The 16,629-nt window shown below is 34.2% G+C and overlaps 1 protein-coding gene across 1 annotated transcript; it reads left to right on the forward strand.

Moving 5' to 3' along the window:
• The first annotated feature begins 909 nt into the window (after window positions 1-909).
• LOC110656247 (brefeldin A-inhibited guanine nucleotide-exchange protein 2) lies at window positions 910-10,204 on the forward strand. Its single transcript, XM_021812888.2, has 11 exons — window positions 910-2,314; window positions 3,471-3,788; window positions 3,910-4,255; window positions 4,352-4,774; window positions 4,872-5,161; window positions 5,507-5,780; window positions 6,580-7,085; window positions 7,198-7,519; window positions 7,662-8,043; window positions 8,200-8,882; window positions 9,248-10,204. Exons 1-11 carry the CDS (start codon window positions 1,137-1,139, stop codon window positions 9,857-9,859), a joined length of 5,334 nt encoding a protein of 1,777 aa, XP_021668580.2. The 5' UTR covers window positions 910-1,136; the 3' UTR covers window positions 9,860-10,204.
• Window positions 10,205-16,629: the final 6,425 nt, after the last annotated feature.

A 16,629-nucleotide genomic window follows, 5' to 3' on the forward strand; every position in this document is an offset into this window, starting at 1 on the left:
GATTCCATCCAACTGATGAAGAATTGGTGTTTAATTATCTGATGCCCAAGATGCTTTGTAATGATCATCAAGTCCAACAAATCCGGCGGTTAATGTATTGGAGTATGAAGCTTGGGAGTTGCCCTGTAAGCATATGCAGTAATATGTATCTTTTTCCTTCATTTATTTGTTTTTCCTTGCACAATATTTTAAGTAATTGCAATGCAGATTTGGAGCATCCAGAGGTGAAATCTAATACGCCAAATCAGCTAGAGTGGCATTTCTTCAGCCCTCGCATCGCAACAAGTACTTAAATGGCCGCAGGGTAAAGAGGACGACTAAAGCTGGGTACTGGAAAGTCACGGGCAAGGATCGTAAAATCTATGAGAATGGTATAAAAAAAGTAATTGTTTTTCAATCAAGGCCGTCATCAAAGGGTGAAGACAAGCTTGATCATGCATAGTTATTTGAAATTGTTAAGTTAAAATCCAAGAAACCAAACATAATTTTTCATTAATTAATTTTTTTTATAAAATATTAAATTTAATTAATTAATCCCCTTGATGCATAGTTATTTGTTTTAAGTATTATAAATTAAAATTGAAGTATTTTGTTATAATATTTCTATCTTAGAGATGCCATTTGGCTAATTTAACCCGTATCAAAATAGAGGTGGCTTAAAAAAACTAGAAATAAAGCCAGCAAGGCGCCCAAGTCGACTGTCCACGTACCCCGGCCATCTTCACAGGAGGACCCATCTATGAGCGCTGTTTCTACTGCACAAAGCCACAAAAAGTATATAGAAGAAGACTTCAACTTTCCAATATACCCCAACGCAAATCTCTTAATTACCATTTATGAACTTTAACCGCCGCCAGCAATTAAGGGCATTTCTGTCACCTAGTTTCAAACTTGGACTTTCATGACAAGATCGGAACGATCTAAATCTCTCAAACCCTCCTCCTCTTTCTCCTCTTCTCTCTGTTCTACAGCGTGCTCTCCATCCTCTTACTTTTTCTCTCTTTCATTTCACTCTTCCTCTCTGAAATCTTTTATGCGATCCTATCCCAAGAAACCAAACGGGCCCTAGCATTTCCTGTCCATTTTCAGATCTGACCTAGCTCCCGAGTCAGTCACGAGCTCGTCCTGACTCGGGAATGGCTTCTTCGGAAGCCGATTCCCGCTTAAGCCAAGTCGTAGCCCCAGCCCTAGAGAAGATCATCAAGAACGCTTCGTGGCGGAAACACTCTAAACTTGCTCATGAATGCAAATCCGTTCTCGAGAGAATCACTTCTCCGCAGAAGCAGCCACCAGACGACGATTCTGAATCTGACGCATCGATTCCTGGTCCGCTTCACGACGGCGGCCCCGTTGAGTACTCCCTTGCGGAGTCTGAATCCATCCTCAGTCCTCTGATTAACGCATGTAGCACCGGCTTCCTCAAGATCGTTGATCCAGCCGTTGATTGCATCCAGAAATTAATCGCCCACGGTTACTTACGCGGCGAGGCAGACACCAGCGGAGGCACCGAGGCGCAACTCTTGTCGAAATTAATTGAAGCCGTTTGTAAATGTTACGATATTGGTGACGAGGCCATTGAGCTCTCGGTGCTTAAGACGCTTCTATCGGCTGTTACATCAATTTCGTTGAGGATACATGGTGATTGCTTGTTGCTGATAGTGAGGACTTGTTACGATATCTATTTAGGGAGCAAAAATGTAGTAAACCAGACAACGGCAAAAGCATCGTTGATCCAAATGTTGGTGATTGTTTTTCGGAGAATGGAGGCAGATTCATCAACAGTGCCGATTCAACCGATTGTTGTTGCTGAATTAATGGAACCGGTTGAGAAATCCGATGCAGATGGGTCAATGACGATGTTTGTGCAGGGTTTCATAACCAAAATTATGCAAGACATTGATGGGGTTTTGAATCCAGGAACTCCGGGTAAGGTTTCTCTGGGAGCACACGACGGGGCATTTGAGACTACCACGGTTGAGACCACTAACCCTGCCGATTTGTTGGATTCGACGGATAAGGACATGTTGGATGCCAAGTATTGGGAGATTAGCATGTATAAGACGGCTTTGGAGGGGAGGAAAGGGGAATTGGCTGATGGAGAAATGGAAAGAGACGAGGACTTAGAGGTTCAGATTGGGAATAAACTGCGGAGAGATGCATTTTTGGTCTTTAGAGCTCTTTGCAAGTTGTCAATGAAAACACCTCCTAAAGAGGCCTTGGCTGATCCCCAGTTGATGAGAGGGAAGATAGTGGCCTTGGAGTTGTTGAAGATCCTTTTGGAAAATGCTGGTGCTGTCTTTAGAACTAGTGACAGGTATCCTTGATTTGCAAATTTGCCGTTTATGTTAATGGACACATGAATATTTGGTTCTTGTGCCGTTCAAAAGAATTTTTTCTATAATTCAACTTAAATTAATTTGTATGAATTAAATTCCTTTATTTTGATAATGATGTTGGAAGTTTTACTGTTTAAGCTTTCGGAATATTTATTAAGTATGTGCACTATTTTTGGGACAGGAAAATACATAGTGAATTTATTCATCCAACAAAAGATGTACGGGTAAAGTCATATTAGATAGATGGTATTTACCATTGCCAAAGTTTTTAGGGTTTTAGATCTCAGCTAAAGCTGACGTGTTAGAGTTATTTTATTTTATTTTATTTTATTTTAAATACTGTTATTTTGATTTTTGATCATTGATATTAAGCATTCTGGGAGTCGTTTATAGATTTGCTTTTCATGATGGGAAATTTTAACAGATTTATGAAAAAGATAACTTGGGAAGTTTAACCATTGCATATAATATTCTGGCGGCAGTAATGTGTAGCAGCTAATGCTTTTTTGCTGAATCAATTTGTCTTTGGCAGTAGGTGAACTGTTCTTTTTAATAATTTCTCCTTTTTAAGATTAGTGTGCCAGAGCCCTACGGGGAAGCATGGACACGTTAACTTGTCTTGTGACTGTTGCCATTTTAGTTGTAGCTAGTTCTGGTAAAGATGGTAGAATACCTAGGAGGCAAATGTTGAATAAGAATCATGGAATAATTGGGGGTCTTGGCTTTTGAGATTAAATTTGGAATAAATTATTTTATGATAGCCATGACGCAGAACTGGAGACTCTTATCACTGATTCATTCACTTTGTCTTCTTGGCTTGGTAAATGTTATTTTAGTAGAAAGTTGGCTGAATGTAGCTCAACTGCCCAGATTTGGATGTTGAAGGCATGTTTGTGGAATGTATGAAAAGAGAAATTATTGTTTGTTTGGTGTGGGCTTGTGGGCTGAAGCCTGATGTTGACTGCAGCGAGGGTTGACTGCTTGAGCTTGAGCTATGTTTTTACGCAAATCTGTGCACTTTGTGAAAAAATACTGATGCGCTTACAAGTTGTTTTTGGGAGTGATGTTATTGATATAATTTTTTTTTTTTAAATATAAACTCCTAATATGTTGAATGTATTTGCTTTGAAACAGGTTTTTAGGTGCCATTAAGCAATACTTATGTCTCTCACTGTTGAAGAACAGTGCTTCAAGTCTTATGATTGTTTTCCAGCTTTCTTGCTCCATTTTCATTAGTCTGGTGTCAAGGTTTAGAGCTGGATTGAAAGCAGAGATTGGAGTATTTTTTCCTATGATTGTTCTTAGGGTCTTGGAAAATGTTGCTCAACCTAATTTTCAACAGAAGATGACAGTGCTTCGGTTTTTGGATAAGCTATGTGTTGATTCACAAATACTGGTGGACATCTTCATTAACTATGATTGTGATGTTAATTCATCAAATATATTTGAGAGGTACATTCTGTTCATTTATGTAAAGCTTAGATTGGCAATAGAAATTATCAAGGGCATTTTCATTAATAATACTCTTTAATTTGGTTGTCAAATTTTTATTTTGTTATCTTTATTCTTTCAGAATGGTCAATGGACTTCTTAAAACTGCTCAAGGTGTCCCCCCTGGTACAACCACTACACTTTTGCCACCACAGGAAGTGACCATGAAACTTGAAGCTATGAAGTGCTTAGTTGCCATTTTGAAATCGATGGGAGACTGGATGAACAAACAATTACAGATTCCAGATTTGCATTCTACCAAGAAATTTGATGCAGCTGAGAACACTACTGAACCTGGTAATCTTCCTGTGGCAAATGGAAATGGAGATGACCCAGTTGAAGGATCAGATTCTCATTCTGAAGCCTCCACTGAAGCTTCTGATGTTTCAACTATCGAGCAACGCCGGGCTTACAAGCTAGAACTTCAGGTAAGTAATTGTGGAATGCTTGGTACACAAGCTGATCTATTTATTTGCATTTATATACTCTACAGCCCATGGAATCTGATTTAAGATTTCTGGCAGGAAGGTATATCTCTTTTTAATCGGAAACCTAAGAAAGGTATTGAGTTTCTTATCAACGCAAATAAAGTGGGAAATTCACCTGAAGAGATAGCCGCTTTTCTTAAAAATGCATCTGGTTTGAACAAGACCCTTATTGGTGATTATTTAGGAGAGAGGGAGGATTTATCTCTCAAAGTGATGCATGCCTATGTGGATTCCTTTGACTTTCATGGCATGGAGTTTGATGAAGCTATCAGAGTCTTCCTACAAGGCTTCAGGTTACCTGGTGAGGCTCAGAAGATTGATCGCATCATGGAAAAGTTTGCTGAGCGTTACTGCAAATGTAATCTGAAGGTCTTTACTAGTGCTGACACGGCCTATGTCCTTGCTTACTCTGTGATCATGCTCAATACTGATGCTCACAATCCCATGGTGAAGAACAAGGTGTGTTCATTTTTTTTTCTTTTCAAATTTTCCTTCTTATTTCATGTAGCATAGTTGATATGTAATATGTTGTCATCGTCTCCTTAAAAAAATGCAGATGTCGGCTGATGATTTTATAAGAAACAATCGTGGCATTGACGATGGAAAAGATCTACCTGAGGAATACTTAAGGTCATTGTTTGAACGCATATCAAGAAATGAGATCAAAATGAAAGAAGATGATTTGGCTCTCCAACAAAAGCAGTATATGAGCTCAAACAGAATTTTAGGCTTGGACAGCATCCTTAATATTGTGATCCGTAAGCGGGGTGAAGATAAGATGGAAACCAGTGATGATCTTATCAGGCATATGCAAGAACAATTTAAGGAAAAAGCTCGCAAATCTGAGTAAGAAGAACTGGCCTTCTTGTGCTTGAAAACTCTATTGTGTTTCCATCTGAATCTTTTTGTTTAGCAGTACCTGAAACTGGTCCTATTCTAGCAGTAATAATCTGGAATAGTTTCTACTGGTCTCCCAATATGTATACAGTGCCTTTTTTATTTTTAAGCCAGAGAATTTTGATGCTCCTGTTGACTGGTTAGGCTACATGGTTGAATTCTGATTAGAGCGTCAAGAAAAATAATTTGTTGGAATTGTACTTTAGATCATACTCTTTTGAATTGTCATTCTTATGATTTGAAAGGACCTATATTGTAGTTCTTATTTATCTATTCCAACCTGGTAATTTGTAGGTCAGTTTATTATGCAGCAACAGATGTAGTCATACTTCGGTTCATGATCGAGGTATGCTGGGCTCCTATGTTGGCTGCCTTCAGTGTGCCTATTGACCAAAGTGATGATGAAGTGGTGATAGCTTTGTGTCTTGAAGGTTTCCGTTATGCCATCCATGTTACTGCTGTAATGTCCATGAAGACTCATAGAGACGCATTTGTTAGTTCATTAGCAAAGTTTACTTCTCTCCACTCTCCTGCTGATATCAAGCAGAAAAATGTTGATGCTATCAAGGTTGGTATTCACTTTGTACTTATAGATGCCATAAAGATTGTATTATTTTGGATTGTATTTTCTCTTACTCTATATTCTGCTACTTTACAGATGGCGTTATGTCATGTGGGATTACAATGTTATCCTTATCAATTATCTTTGATATTTCAATATCATCCAAAAGTGTTGCATTGCAATTGCTTCAATTATTTGAGTTCAACAATAACATTAGCTACGCAGTTTTACACATAAGATCATGCTTGCTATTTCCTTGAACTCCATCTCTCATATGGTTGACTTTTGTGCAGCTAACGACCCAAAGTAGGTTTACATGGGTTTATTATCTAAATTTAAATGGTAGACTGGAAACCTCAATTTCAGTCATCTAAATATATGCCATTCTAATTCATGACATTTTAAGATTGCTTGATTGTTGTTTATGTATTTGCATTTCATGATGGGTAAATAGTGCTTCTGCTCTCGGTATGCAGATCATAATGCTCATATTCAAATTGAATGATTTAATAGTGAGGAGAAAAGGTATTTGGTATTCTTCATAGATAGAGGAGCATAGTTGGAGTTGTGTCTATGCAAGTCTTCTGGTGCATCCATGTGTCACAGACAAATGCTTGTCCAGAACGCTGTGCTGTGCAATCTGTTTCAAATGAAGTGTGTAAGAGTAGATACAATGCATATGCTATGAGCCTTTAACCTTTGGAAATTTAATTTCCAATTATCTTAGTAATGTTTTCTTGAAATTTACTCCACCTGCCATTTACTTGGGGTTCTAATGTTGGATTTTGATTTTCGTTGTTTATAGGCAATAGTCACAATTGCTGATGAGGATGGGAATCATTTGCAAGAAGCTTGGGAGCATATTTTAACATGTGTCTCACGCTTTGAGCATTTACATCTATTGGGTGAGGGTGCTCCCCCAGATGCTACATTTTTCGCTTTTCCTCAGAATGAATCAGACAAGACAAAACAAACCAAATCTACAATCCTCCCTGTTCTGAAAAAAAAGGGGCCTGGTAGGATGCAGTATGCGGCTGCTGCTGTGATGAGAGGTTCGTATGATAGTGCTGGTATCGGTGGCAGTGCTTCTGGGACAGTCACATCTGAACAGATGAACAATTTAGTCTCTAATTTAAACATGTTGGAACAAGTGGGAAGCTCTGAAATGAACCGCATATTCACTCGTAGTCAAAAACTAAACAGTGAGGCAATAATTGACTTTGTCAAGGCTCTCTGCAAGGTTTCTATGGAGGAATTGCGGTCCGCATCTGACCCACGAGTCTTTAGCCTTACAAAGATTGTTGAGATTGCGTACGAATATCCTACTTCTTGATCCTTTTCCCCTCTACTCATGATTTACCGCCATTTATCTGCTGCTACTGCTTCAATTATGTAGTGAATTTGATTGAATTTCTTTTGGCAGGCATTATAATATGAATCGCATCCGGCTTGTATGGTCAAGCATCTGGCATGTGCTTTCTGATTTCTTTGTAAACATTGGCTGTTCTGAAAATCTTTCCATTGCAATTTTTGCAATGGATTCTTTGCGCCAATTATCAATGAAATTCTTGGAGCGAGAGGAGTTGGCTAACTACAATTTTCAGAATGAATTTATGAAGCCATTTGTAATTGTCATGCGTAAGAGTAGTGCCGTTGAGATCAGAGAATTAATAATCAGATGTGTCTCGCAAATGGTTTTATCTCGTGTCAACAATGTAAAATCAGGATGGAAGAGCATGTTCATGGTATTGAAACCTGCTAATTTCTAACTTTCATTTGTAATCATAATATCATATATCCAAAATTATTTAGTTTTAGATCTTAATATTGACTGTAAATTTTATTTTGCAAGTCATTTACCTGTGATTTTTGTAAATATTCATTCAGGTTTTCACAACAGCGGCTTATGACGACCACAAAAACATTGTACTCTTGGCCTTTGAAATAATGGAAAAGATTATTCGAGACTACTTCCCATACATCACTGAGACTGAAACAACCACCTTTACAGATTGTGTAAATTGCCTAATTGCATTCACAAATAGTCGATTCAACAAAGACATTAGCCTCAATGCTATAGCTTTTCTTCGGATCTGTGCTACAAAACTTGCAGAAGGAGATCTGGGATCCTCTGCAAGGAATAAGGATAAGGAAGCCCCAGGAAAATTTTCTCCATCTTCACCACAAGCTGGAAAAGATGGAAAACATGAAAACGGGGAGATCACAGATAAGGAAGATCATCTGTATTTCTGGTTCCCTTTGTTGGCTGGTAAGAGAATTGTGTAAGTTATAGGTTGCCATGTCCCAAGGCATTTGTTATTTTCTTTAGTTGTGGAGTTTAATGCACTCTTGCATGCCAATTTTCTTCTTGAATTTAGGAAGCGCTTATTTCAACAATTTTAATTGCTACAATTCGCTTTTGCAGGTTTATCAGAACTTAGCTTTGATCCTAGACCTGAAATCAGGAAGAGTGCCTTACAAGTGCTTTTTGATACTTTACGCAATCATGGCCATCTTTTTTCCCTACCTCTATGGGAACGAGTATTTGATTCAGTATTGTTTCCAATATTTGACTATGTAAGGCATGCTATTGATCCTACTGGGGGTGACTCTCCAGGGCAGGAGATTGATGATAATGCAGATGAACTTGATCAGGATGCATGGCTTTATGAGACATGTACGTTGGCCCTCCAACTGGTTGTAGATCTTTTTGTCAGATTCTACAATACTGTCAATCCACTTCTGAGGAAGGTGCTGATGCTTCTGGTTAGCTTTATTAAGCGTCCACACCAAAGCCTTGCTGGTATTGGTATTGCAGCTTTTGTCCGTTTGATGAGCAATGCTGGTTATCTATTTTCAGAGGAAAAGTGGCTGGAAGTGGTTTTGTCACTAAAAGAGGCGGCCAATGCAACGCTTCCTGATTTCTCTTACCTTGTTAGTGAAGATTCCATGGTGAGAAGCCTCAAAGCATTAAATGGACAAAATAATGGAGAGTCTATTGGATCTGGCATTCCGGATGAAGATCCAGAGAGACAGAGGACCCGTCGTCTTTATGCTTCTATATCTGATGCAAAATGTAGAGCTTCTGTGCAACTTTTATTGATTCAGGTATGTTCTGTTTTTGTACATTCATCAAGTCTTTGGATGCTGCACACATCACACAGGCATGTCTATTGATTATCATATACTGTGTTTTGCTATGTTATGTTTCTACAAGGCTTTCATCATTTAGATTCTGGATTATCAGTTGGCCTTTGATTTTAACCAGAAAAGTCTGTTTCTTGTTTGGTTTAATAGTTTATAAAATTGTTCATGAGTGATATAACTGAAATGGCCAATGAATTAGGCTTTTTATTAAGTTTTTCTTGAAGCAAATTCAGAAAGCTGTCTACTATTCTTTTTAATCAACTGAACTATTTATGGGAATGAGTTGTTTGTTCAAGTGTGAACATTTTCTCATTGTAATTTGGCAGGCTGTGATGGAAATATACAACATTTATCGGCCTCACCTTTCGGCAAAAAATACCTTGGTCCTCTTTGATGCTTTACATGATGTGGCTTCCCATGCTCACAAAATCAATACTAATAGCGTGTTATGTTCAAGGCTGCAAGAGTTTGGTTCCATGACCCAAATGCAAGCCCCTCCAGTTTTACGCCTGGAAAATGAGTCTTATCAAATTTGCCTCACATTCTTACAAAATCTCATACAACATAGGCCTCCAAGTTTTGATGAGTGTGAGGTGGAATCTTATCTTGTCAACCTTTGCCGGGAGGTGTTACAGTTTTATATTGAAACTTCCCGCTCTGGACAGACATCTCAATTGGCTCCCAGTGCACAACCCCAGTGGCTGATTCCTGTAGGCTCTGGGAAACGGCGGGAATTGGCTTCACGGGCACCTCTTATAGTTGCAACTCTTCAGGCTATTTGTAGTTTGGGAGATGCTTCATTTGAAAAGAACTTGAGTCATTTCTTCCCCCTTCTTTCAGGCTTGATAAGTTGTGAACATGGGTCGAATGAGGTCCAAGTAGCTCTAAGTGATATGCTTAGCTCATCAGTGGGTCCTATTTTGCTTCGGTCATGTTGAGCTTGGTGAGATCAGGCTACATTTTGTGCTGTCATACTTGATTCTATTCTTGGTATCTTATCTTTTTCATCTTCTTCATTTTCGTTATATTGTTATTGGAGATGGAAGTCCGTAGTGTGAAAAGAGTTAGTGATGGTTTTGAATTGTCGAGCGCTTCTGAACTCCATGTAGTTTATTCGGAAGCTCCTTTGTTCAGAGTTAATAGATATCATAAGAAATTTTGTTGTATGCTAGTCAAAATTTTCTTTCTTCTTCCCCGTAGGTAAGTTTGAGAACAATAATTTCCTGTAAAAAAAAATGTGCTTATTCAACGTGAACTGATAGATGATCCTTCTTTTCTGATTATTAAGGCCTTCGTTTAGCCTTGGACTTACCATATTTTCAGAATTTTTACATTGGCTTTTTTTTTAAACTCGATGTTCATCATTGTGGTGATCATCATTGTAGTTGATGAATGAATGAATGGAGGTTAGAGATGGTAAAAGTTTTCGAGTCTGATTTGCCTCTCGAAATTTTTCTTATTCTATCCTGATCTGGAGTTCTGCATGGTGAGAATGTGTTGTAATATGTTTTGTGCAATAATATATTAGTTTTTATTAAAAAATAATTTGTTTATATATTTAAATATTATAATTTAAAAAAATATAAATATGTTATTAAAATAATATCTAAAATTTATATTTTTAATAAATAAATTTATATTATATATGAATAAATTAAAATATATATAAAAAAAAACCTCTCCGCAGGAAAACTTGATATGTCTCGTCTCGTTCCTCTTCCCACCCTGCTTCTGAAGTTCTATGAGGCGAGAGCGATCCTCGCCCGTTGCCATTCTCAATGGAGGTTGATTTTTTTTTTTTAAAAAAAAAGGCAAAAGATGATTCATTGAATAGAAAAAAGAGTACGTAGACCATAGCCGATTACAATGGGCACAAAATAGAAGAAAAGCTGAATACCTAAAATAGCACAAGCCCCAAGCCCATAAATCGTGATGGTGATGGGTTCGTGGACTTTGAAGATTTTCGATCAATGATGACGGGAAGTTTGGCTGACCAGATTAATTGGTAAATCGTTTCAACATATTGAGGTGGTGTTTAGTTTATCGTTGATAGCTGATAGACACTCAAACAGGTAAATTATGGTATTTGGTAAGTTTAAAAAAATAGAGCTGATAGCTGATGGACAACTGATATGATACTCATCACCGCGGTTAGTATCATTCTATTTTTAGAAATGTTTCATCACCGATAGCTGATCTGATTTTATTTTTTATTTTGACCATATTATCCTTTTTTATTTAACTTAAAAATTAATATTATTAATATTTTTATTTTTTTATTTGTAATTTTAATATTTTAATTAACGTATTTTAATTTTGTTAAAATATTTTTTATTAATAACATAAAATATAAAATATTTATTTATATCCAAAAACTTAAAATTAATTATAAAATTTTCTATTAACAATAATCATTATTTTATTATTTTATTTATATTTTTAAAATTATTTAACTATCTTAAAAAATAATTAATTTCTTATTTTAATAATAAAATAAATGATATAATATAAAAGATTAATAATTATATATTTATTTAAATAATATAATATATTAATTTAATAATTATATATTTTATTTAATAATAAAATAAATAATATAATGTAATAAATTTATAATTTTATATTTATTTAAATAATAAAATAAATTATATGATATATACCCTTATTAGTCATTTCACATATTAACAGCAACAGCTAAATATAATTTTACCAAACACTTAATATAAAACAGCTATCATCAGCTATCAATTATCATTTAACAAAGAATGATCGCTATCACTACAGGTTGTATTCAACAGTTAATCCAAACAGGCCCTAAGCCTAATCCAAATTCAAGTCTGGTACATTTTATGTTTAAATGTGAATGATGGAACGGAGCCGCTTTCTTGTCTTCTCTGCAAACTTGGGTTTGTAATTATATTTCCGAGAAATTGTTTCAGTGCATTTGGTTCAGTTGCATTCCTATAATTTGCTATTTTTTTTCCCTTTTTTTATGAAATAAATAAGTATGAATATTAAAAAAACTTATCCCTTTGATGTGCATGCACATACGCTGGCTGAATGCAGATGGACCTCAACTATTTGTACATCTTGTTTAGTATTATTATTAAAATTATTATAAAAAAATTACTTTTTTAAATATATTATTTAAAGAGTATTTAAAAATAATTTAAAATTAAATTAAACAAATTTTAGTTATTTTAAAAATAATTTAATATTAAATTAAATAAATTTTAATCATAAGAACACTAAAATAATAAAATAATTCTTTTTAAACTATTTTTTTTAATAACATTAAAATAATACTTTTATTAAAAAAAGCAGTTTAGATCCTCAAAAAATCGATGCCAAACAGATAATATATTGAGAAGATGGTTTTATAGAATATTGGAAGATTTTATTAAGTTTTAAAATTATATATTTATGTTTGAGAGAGTTTGTGTTTCCTTACTGTAAGATTTTAAAACTTCTAAAAATATTTATTTTTTAACTCATTAATTAAGATTTTTTTAAATCTCTAGATTTGTTTAAAAAAAAAAAGTTTCTTTCAAATAATAATAATTATGAAATTTTAAAAGTATGAAAAATTTTACTTTAAATTAATTATCTTAAAAATCTTCACTTTCACTTTATCACCTCCTAAATGGAGTATTAAATATTAGCGAGTGTCGGTCAATTAAGCTTCATAATTGCAATGGAAATATTATGAAATTATTAAGATTTATTTCATATTATTATTAAAGTTATTATAAAAAAATATTTTATATATGTTTCATATTTTTTAATTATAAAAAATTAAATACATTTTATTTACAAAAAACTTACAATAATTATAAAAAACACTTATTTAAACCAATCAACTCGACTCTAAATAAAATCTTAACGTGCACATTTGGATCATTGTGAAAGTCCACAACACATAAGGCCTGATCATTTTTAAATAAAATTTACCTTCCAATTCTAACAGCTCAAACACCATATTTCTAAGAAATTTAGATAAGATACTTACTCGCTATCTTATTTAGGGTCAATAATCTCTAAGCATTTATTAAAAATTCAAACTTACAATTTCGATAGCGTTTATCACCGTATTAAAAATTTAAACTATTAATAGAGATGTAACTCTGACTTTTACAGCGTAATAGCTCAAATCATAATATATTTATCATAAAAAAAATTAAAAAATTTTGTTATCATTACATTACTTTTTTAAGTATAATAAACTGCAATTGAGATTCAAATTCAATAACTCACAGTTATTGAATTTTTGTTATCCTGGCTAATAATATAGTTCTGTTTTTTGTGATGTAGTAGTTACTCCAACATATAATTAGAAGGAAAATTCTAATAGTAATGATTTTAAATAAACCCTAGCTATAATTTTCTTTCATTCACGTAAGACTATCAAGAAATTAAACTCAAAGAACAATTGTATATACAAAGTAAACAATTTAAACATTGAAAAAGCTTAAACAATTCTGGGCATTTTTATAAAACCCTTTTCTTTTTGGGTTTGATTATTTTTTACATCCCAATTTAATTTGCTTTCTTTTTTTTTTAATGTGTTATTTAAAGATTTTTAAATTGCCACACACTTTTCCTCAATTTAAGCAATGGACATGTCCATTGCAATCATTTTGTTTTCTTTGCTCCTTCCCATTAGAATATTACAAGATTTTAACTTCCATCATTCATATGATGCCTTTCCATTGTTGAATTATCAATTTTATTACTTCCTCCAACTTTGATCTAATTGTAATGTTTACAGCCCAATTTATAAAATTGTTTCGGAAGTTTCCAATCTCTATATATATTAATTATCAGGCACTCCCAAATATGTAGGAACTAATTTTATAAGAATCAAAATCTTAACTAATCCCTTTTTCATTTAATTTTAATTGAATGGAAATTTTATTTTTTTGAAAATTTTGTAGATGATCAAATTATAATTTGTTAATAAAATCTCAGCTAATTGTTCATAGCTCCCTTATTTATTTGCTTGATTTAAGTGGGTACGTAGTGTTTTCATTACCAGGTTTTTGGTTAAATCAGGATCCAAGGGAGAAAAAAAAAAAAAAAAAAAAGAAAAAAATTCTATGGTTTCCAACAGAAATCTAGTTCTATAAAAACTTCAAATAAATCCAATCAATTAATTAATTTTTATAAAGTGATGATGCTATGAAATTTTTTTTTCTAAACCTAATCTATCATGGATTTAAGATATAAAATATATGATGGGTTTCACTTATCAAATGTATGAATTTTACATGTTTATATCTTGTATTTATGATAAATTGAGTCTATGCAATGATTTACGTCAAAATTTTAGCAATGGGTATTAAAATTTGAATCTCATTAATGAAATTAAAATATCCTTAATTATTTAAAAAAAGCTTAATTAATCCCTAATTATTGGTAATGGTAGCTCCAGCAATAAATGCAATGCATTAAATAAGAAGTGTTAGAGAATAAGTCATTTTATTAATTAAGTAGAAAAATATAAGTGGCCTGCATTTTAATTATATATTAAAAATCAAAGTGAAAAAGAAACCGTTGACATTAAGGCACCCATTACCAATTGCATTAGTGGTTTAATTTTGAAAGAGGGTGATCAGGTCACACAAGCAGGTAAAGGGATGACAAAAATGATTCCATACCCATCCCTATCAATCACATGGGAACCTGATAGTTTGGTCGGCTGTTTAGTGTCTAAATAATAGTAATATGTTCTAGGATTGGGTGATTAATTAATTAATTAACCAATTAAACACTCAACGCTTCTAATTGGGTGCTCATTCCATGGAGGATATAGGCAAATGGGTCCAATAATCTCAGCCCACTTTGTTAGAGAAAAGCTAGCAAGCTATTTGCTTCTCAAAGAGAGTGAGAGATCATGCATGCAACATTATGCAAGATTCCAAAGGATTGCAAGGTGCCCTTCACATGGAAGTGATGCTGTGTTTTGATGTGGTCCATATACTCACTATATGCATTAGCTTTTACTTAATTATTTGTTTAACTTGGACACGATAACGGGGTTTCATTTCTTTAATTAAAAAAAGAGTTGATTTAGATAAGCATTTACTCTATATAATATATATTTGTTGTTGCATTAGCACCAAAGCATGCAGCTAGCTTGCTAGCAACAGTTTCTTCCTCCTTTCATTCCCATTTTTCTTCTTTCTGAAGGGAAGACCGTCTTTCTTGAAGACCCAATTTGCTATATCTTCACCAAATTCAACATGTTGTGAATTTTTTGAATATATGTTTAATGAACTAATTTTAATGATTTTTTTTTTTCAACCATCCCCGTGAACTCAACATTGTTTTGGTTAATTAAGCTAGGCTTTGTAGAACCTGGAATCTAGCTTGGCCCTCGAATCTAACCAATTTCAATTATTACATTAATTAGGGTATATGTTCATTAATTAATTAACAATATTAAAAGAAACATATTTAGACAGTCAAATTAAATAGAGAAAATGACAGAAAATTACACAAGAAGGGGTGAGTGTTTAATGAAAGAGAGGACCTGGATTTCAGAACCTAGGAGCTAGCTATAATGGTAGAGGGTAGTGGTGGAGGGGGCAGGCGTTGACTGATTAAGAAAACGATGGTTTGTTGTGTTATGCATTACCCATTTGAACATTTTTCAAGTTTTATTTTTAATTGCTTTTGTTTTTGTTGCTTAGTTAGGTTGGTTGTATGATAACTAAAACATTTTTTAATATGTACATAGCAAGTTTTCTTTGTTGCTTGTGGCCAAGGGAGAGGCTGGCTTACAAATCCCATGAGAATTGAGAGGGACGAAACTAACGTGACGACTAGGAGATGGCGGACCGCTTGTCCCGGCAGCAATCACTCGTCTTCTTCGATTCTAATCACCAACCCTTTTCTATTTTCTTTAAATGAATAAAATATATATTTGTTATTAAACCTAACATTAATCCAAGATGATTAAATTATGATTATTTTTTGTTATTTATAATATTATTAAAAAAAACAGAGGAAGGAAATGTGATCTAAATGAGTGGTTAGGTGAGAGGTAAATGGCAAAGGGGACGTACATTGAATGCAGAGAGGAGAGCCGACACAGTGCATCAAATGGACTCATGGGATTCAGGGCGTGGGCTGATACTGATGGGATGGGATGGGATGGGACACCCTCACTACTATTCACAATCACTGCTTATGCTGCAGAGTGTTCTCTAGAAGTAGAAAGAAACTCGTATATATATATATATATACATCTGTCTCAAAAATATAGGGAGTGAGTGTTTGTCATTGAAAACATTTTTGGGTGGGTGGCAATGGTATTCGATTCCTGTTTTGTTTTTCTTCTCAGTTCTCGCAAATATTCGCATATAGTATCGCAATGTCAGTGTCAGCGCCACCCACACATCTAAATATTTACTTGTCTTTCTCTCATTTAAGCCCACACTCCTTGCTTTGTCATTCTCCAACATTCAGCACCTTTGACGATGCAGTCAAAATTTCTTCCTTTTCTTTTCCTTTCCCAGAGCCTGCCTCTAATGCTAGTAGCTAGACCTGGCCAGGATGGTTCCAACCCTCAATCAAATTGGTTCTGTTCAAATTCTAAAGGAGCCTTAGTCAAATATTCAGTTTAATCAATGGGGAGGTCTATTAATTATATATATATATATATATATGAAATTATTTATCCATGTATAGGAGCTAATTTTTTTTT

Source organism: Hevea brasiliensis, chromosome 9 (assembly GCF_030052815.1).
Source record: "Hevea brasiliensis isolate MT/VB/25A 57/8 chromosome 9, ASM3005281v1, whole genome shotgun sequence".
NCBI lineage: Eukaryota > Viridiplantae > Streptophyta > Magnoliopsida > Malpighiales > Euphorbiaceae > Hevea > Hevea brasiliensis.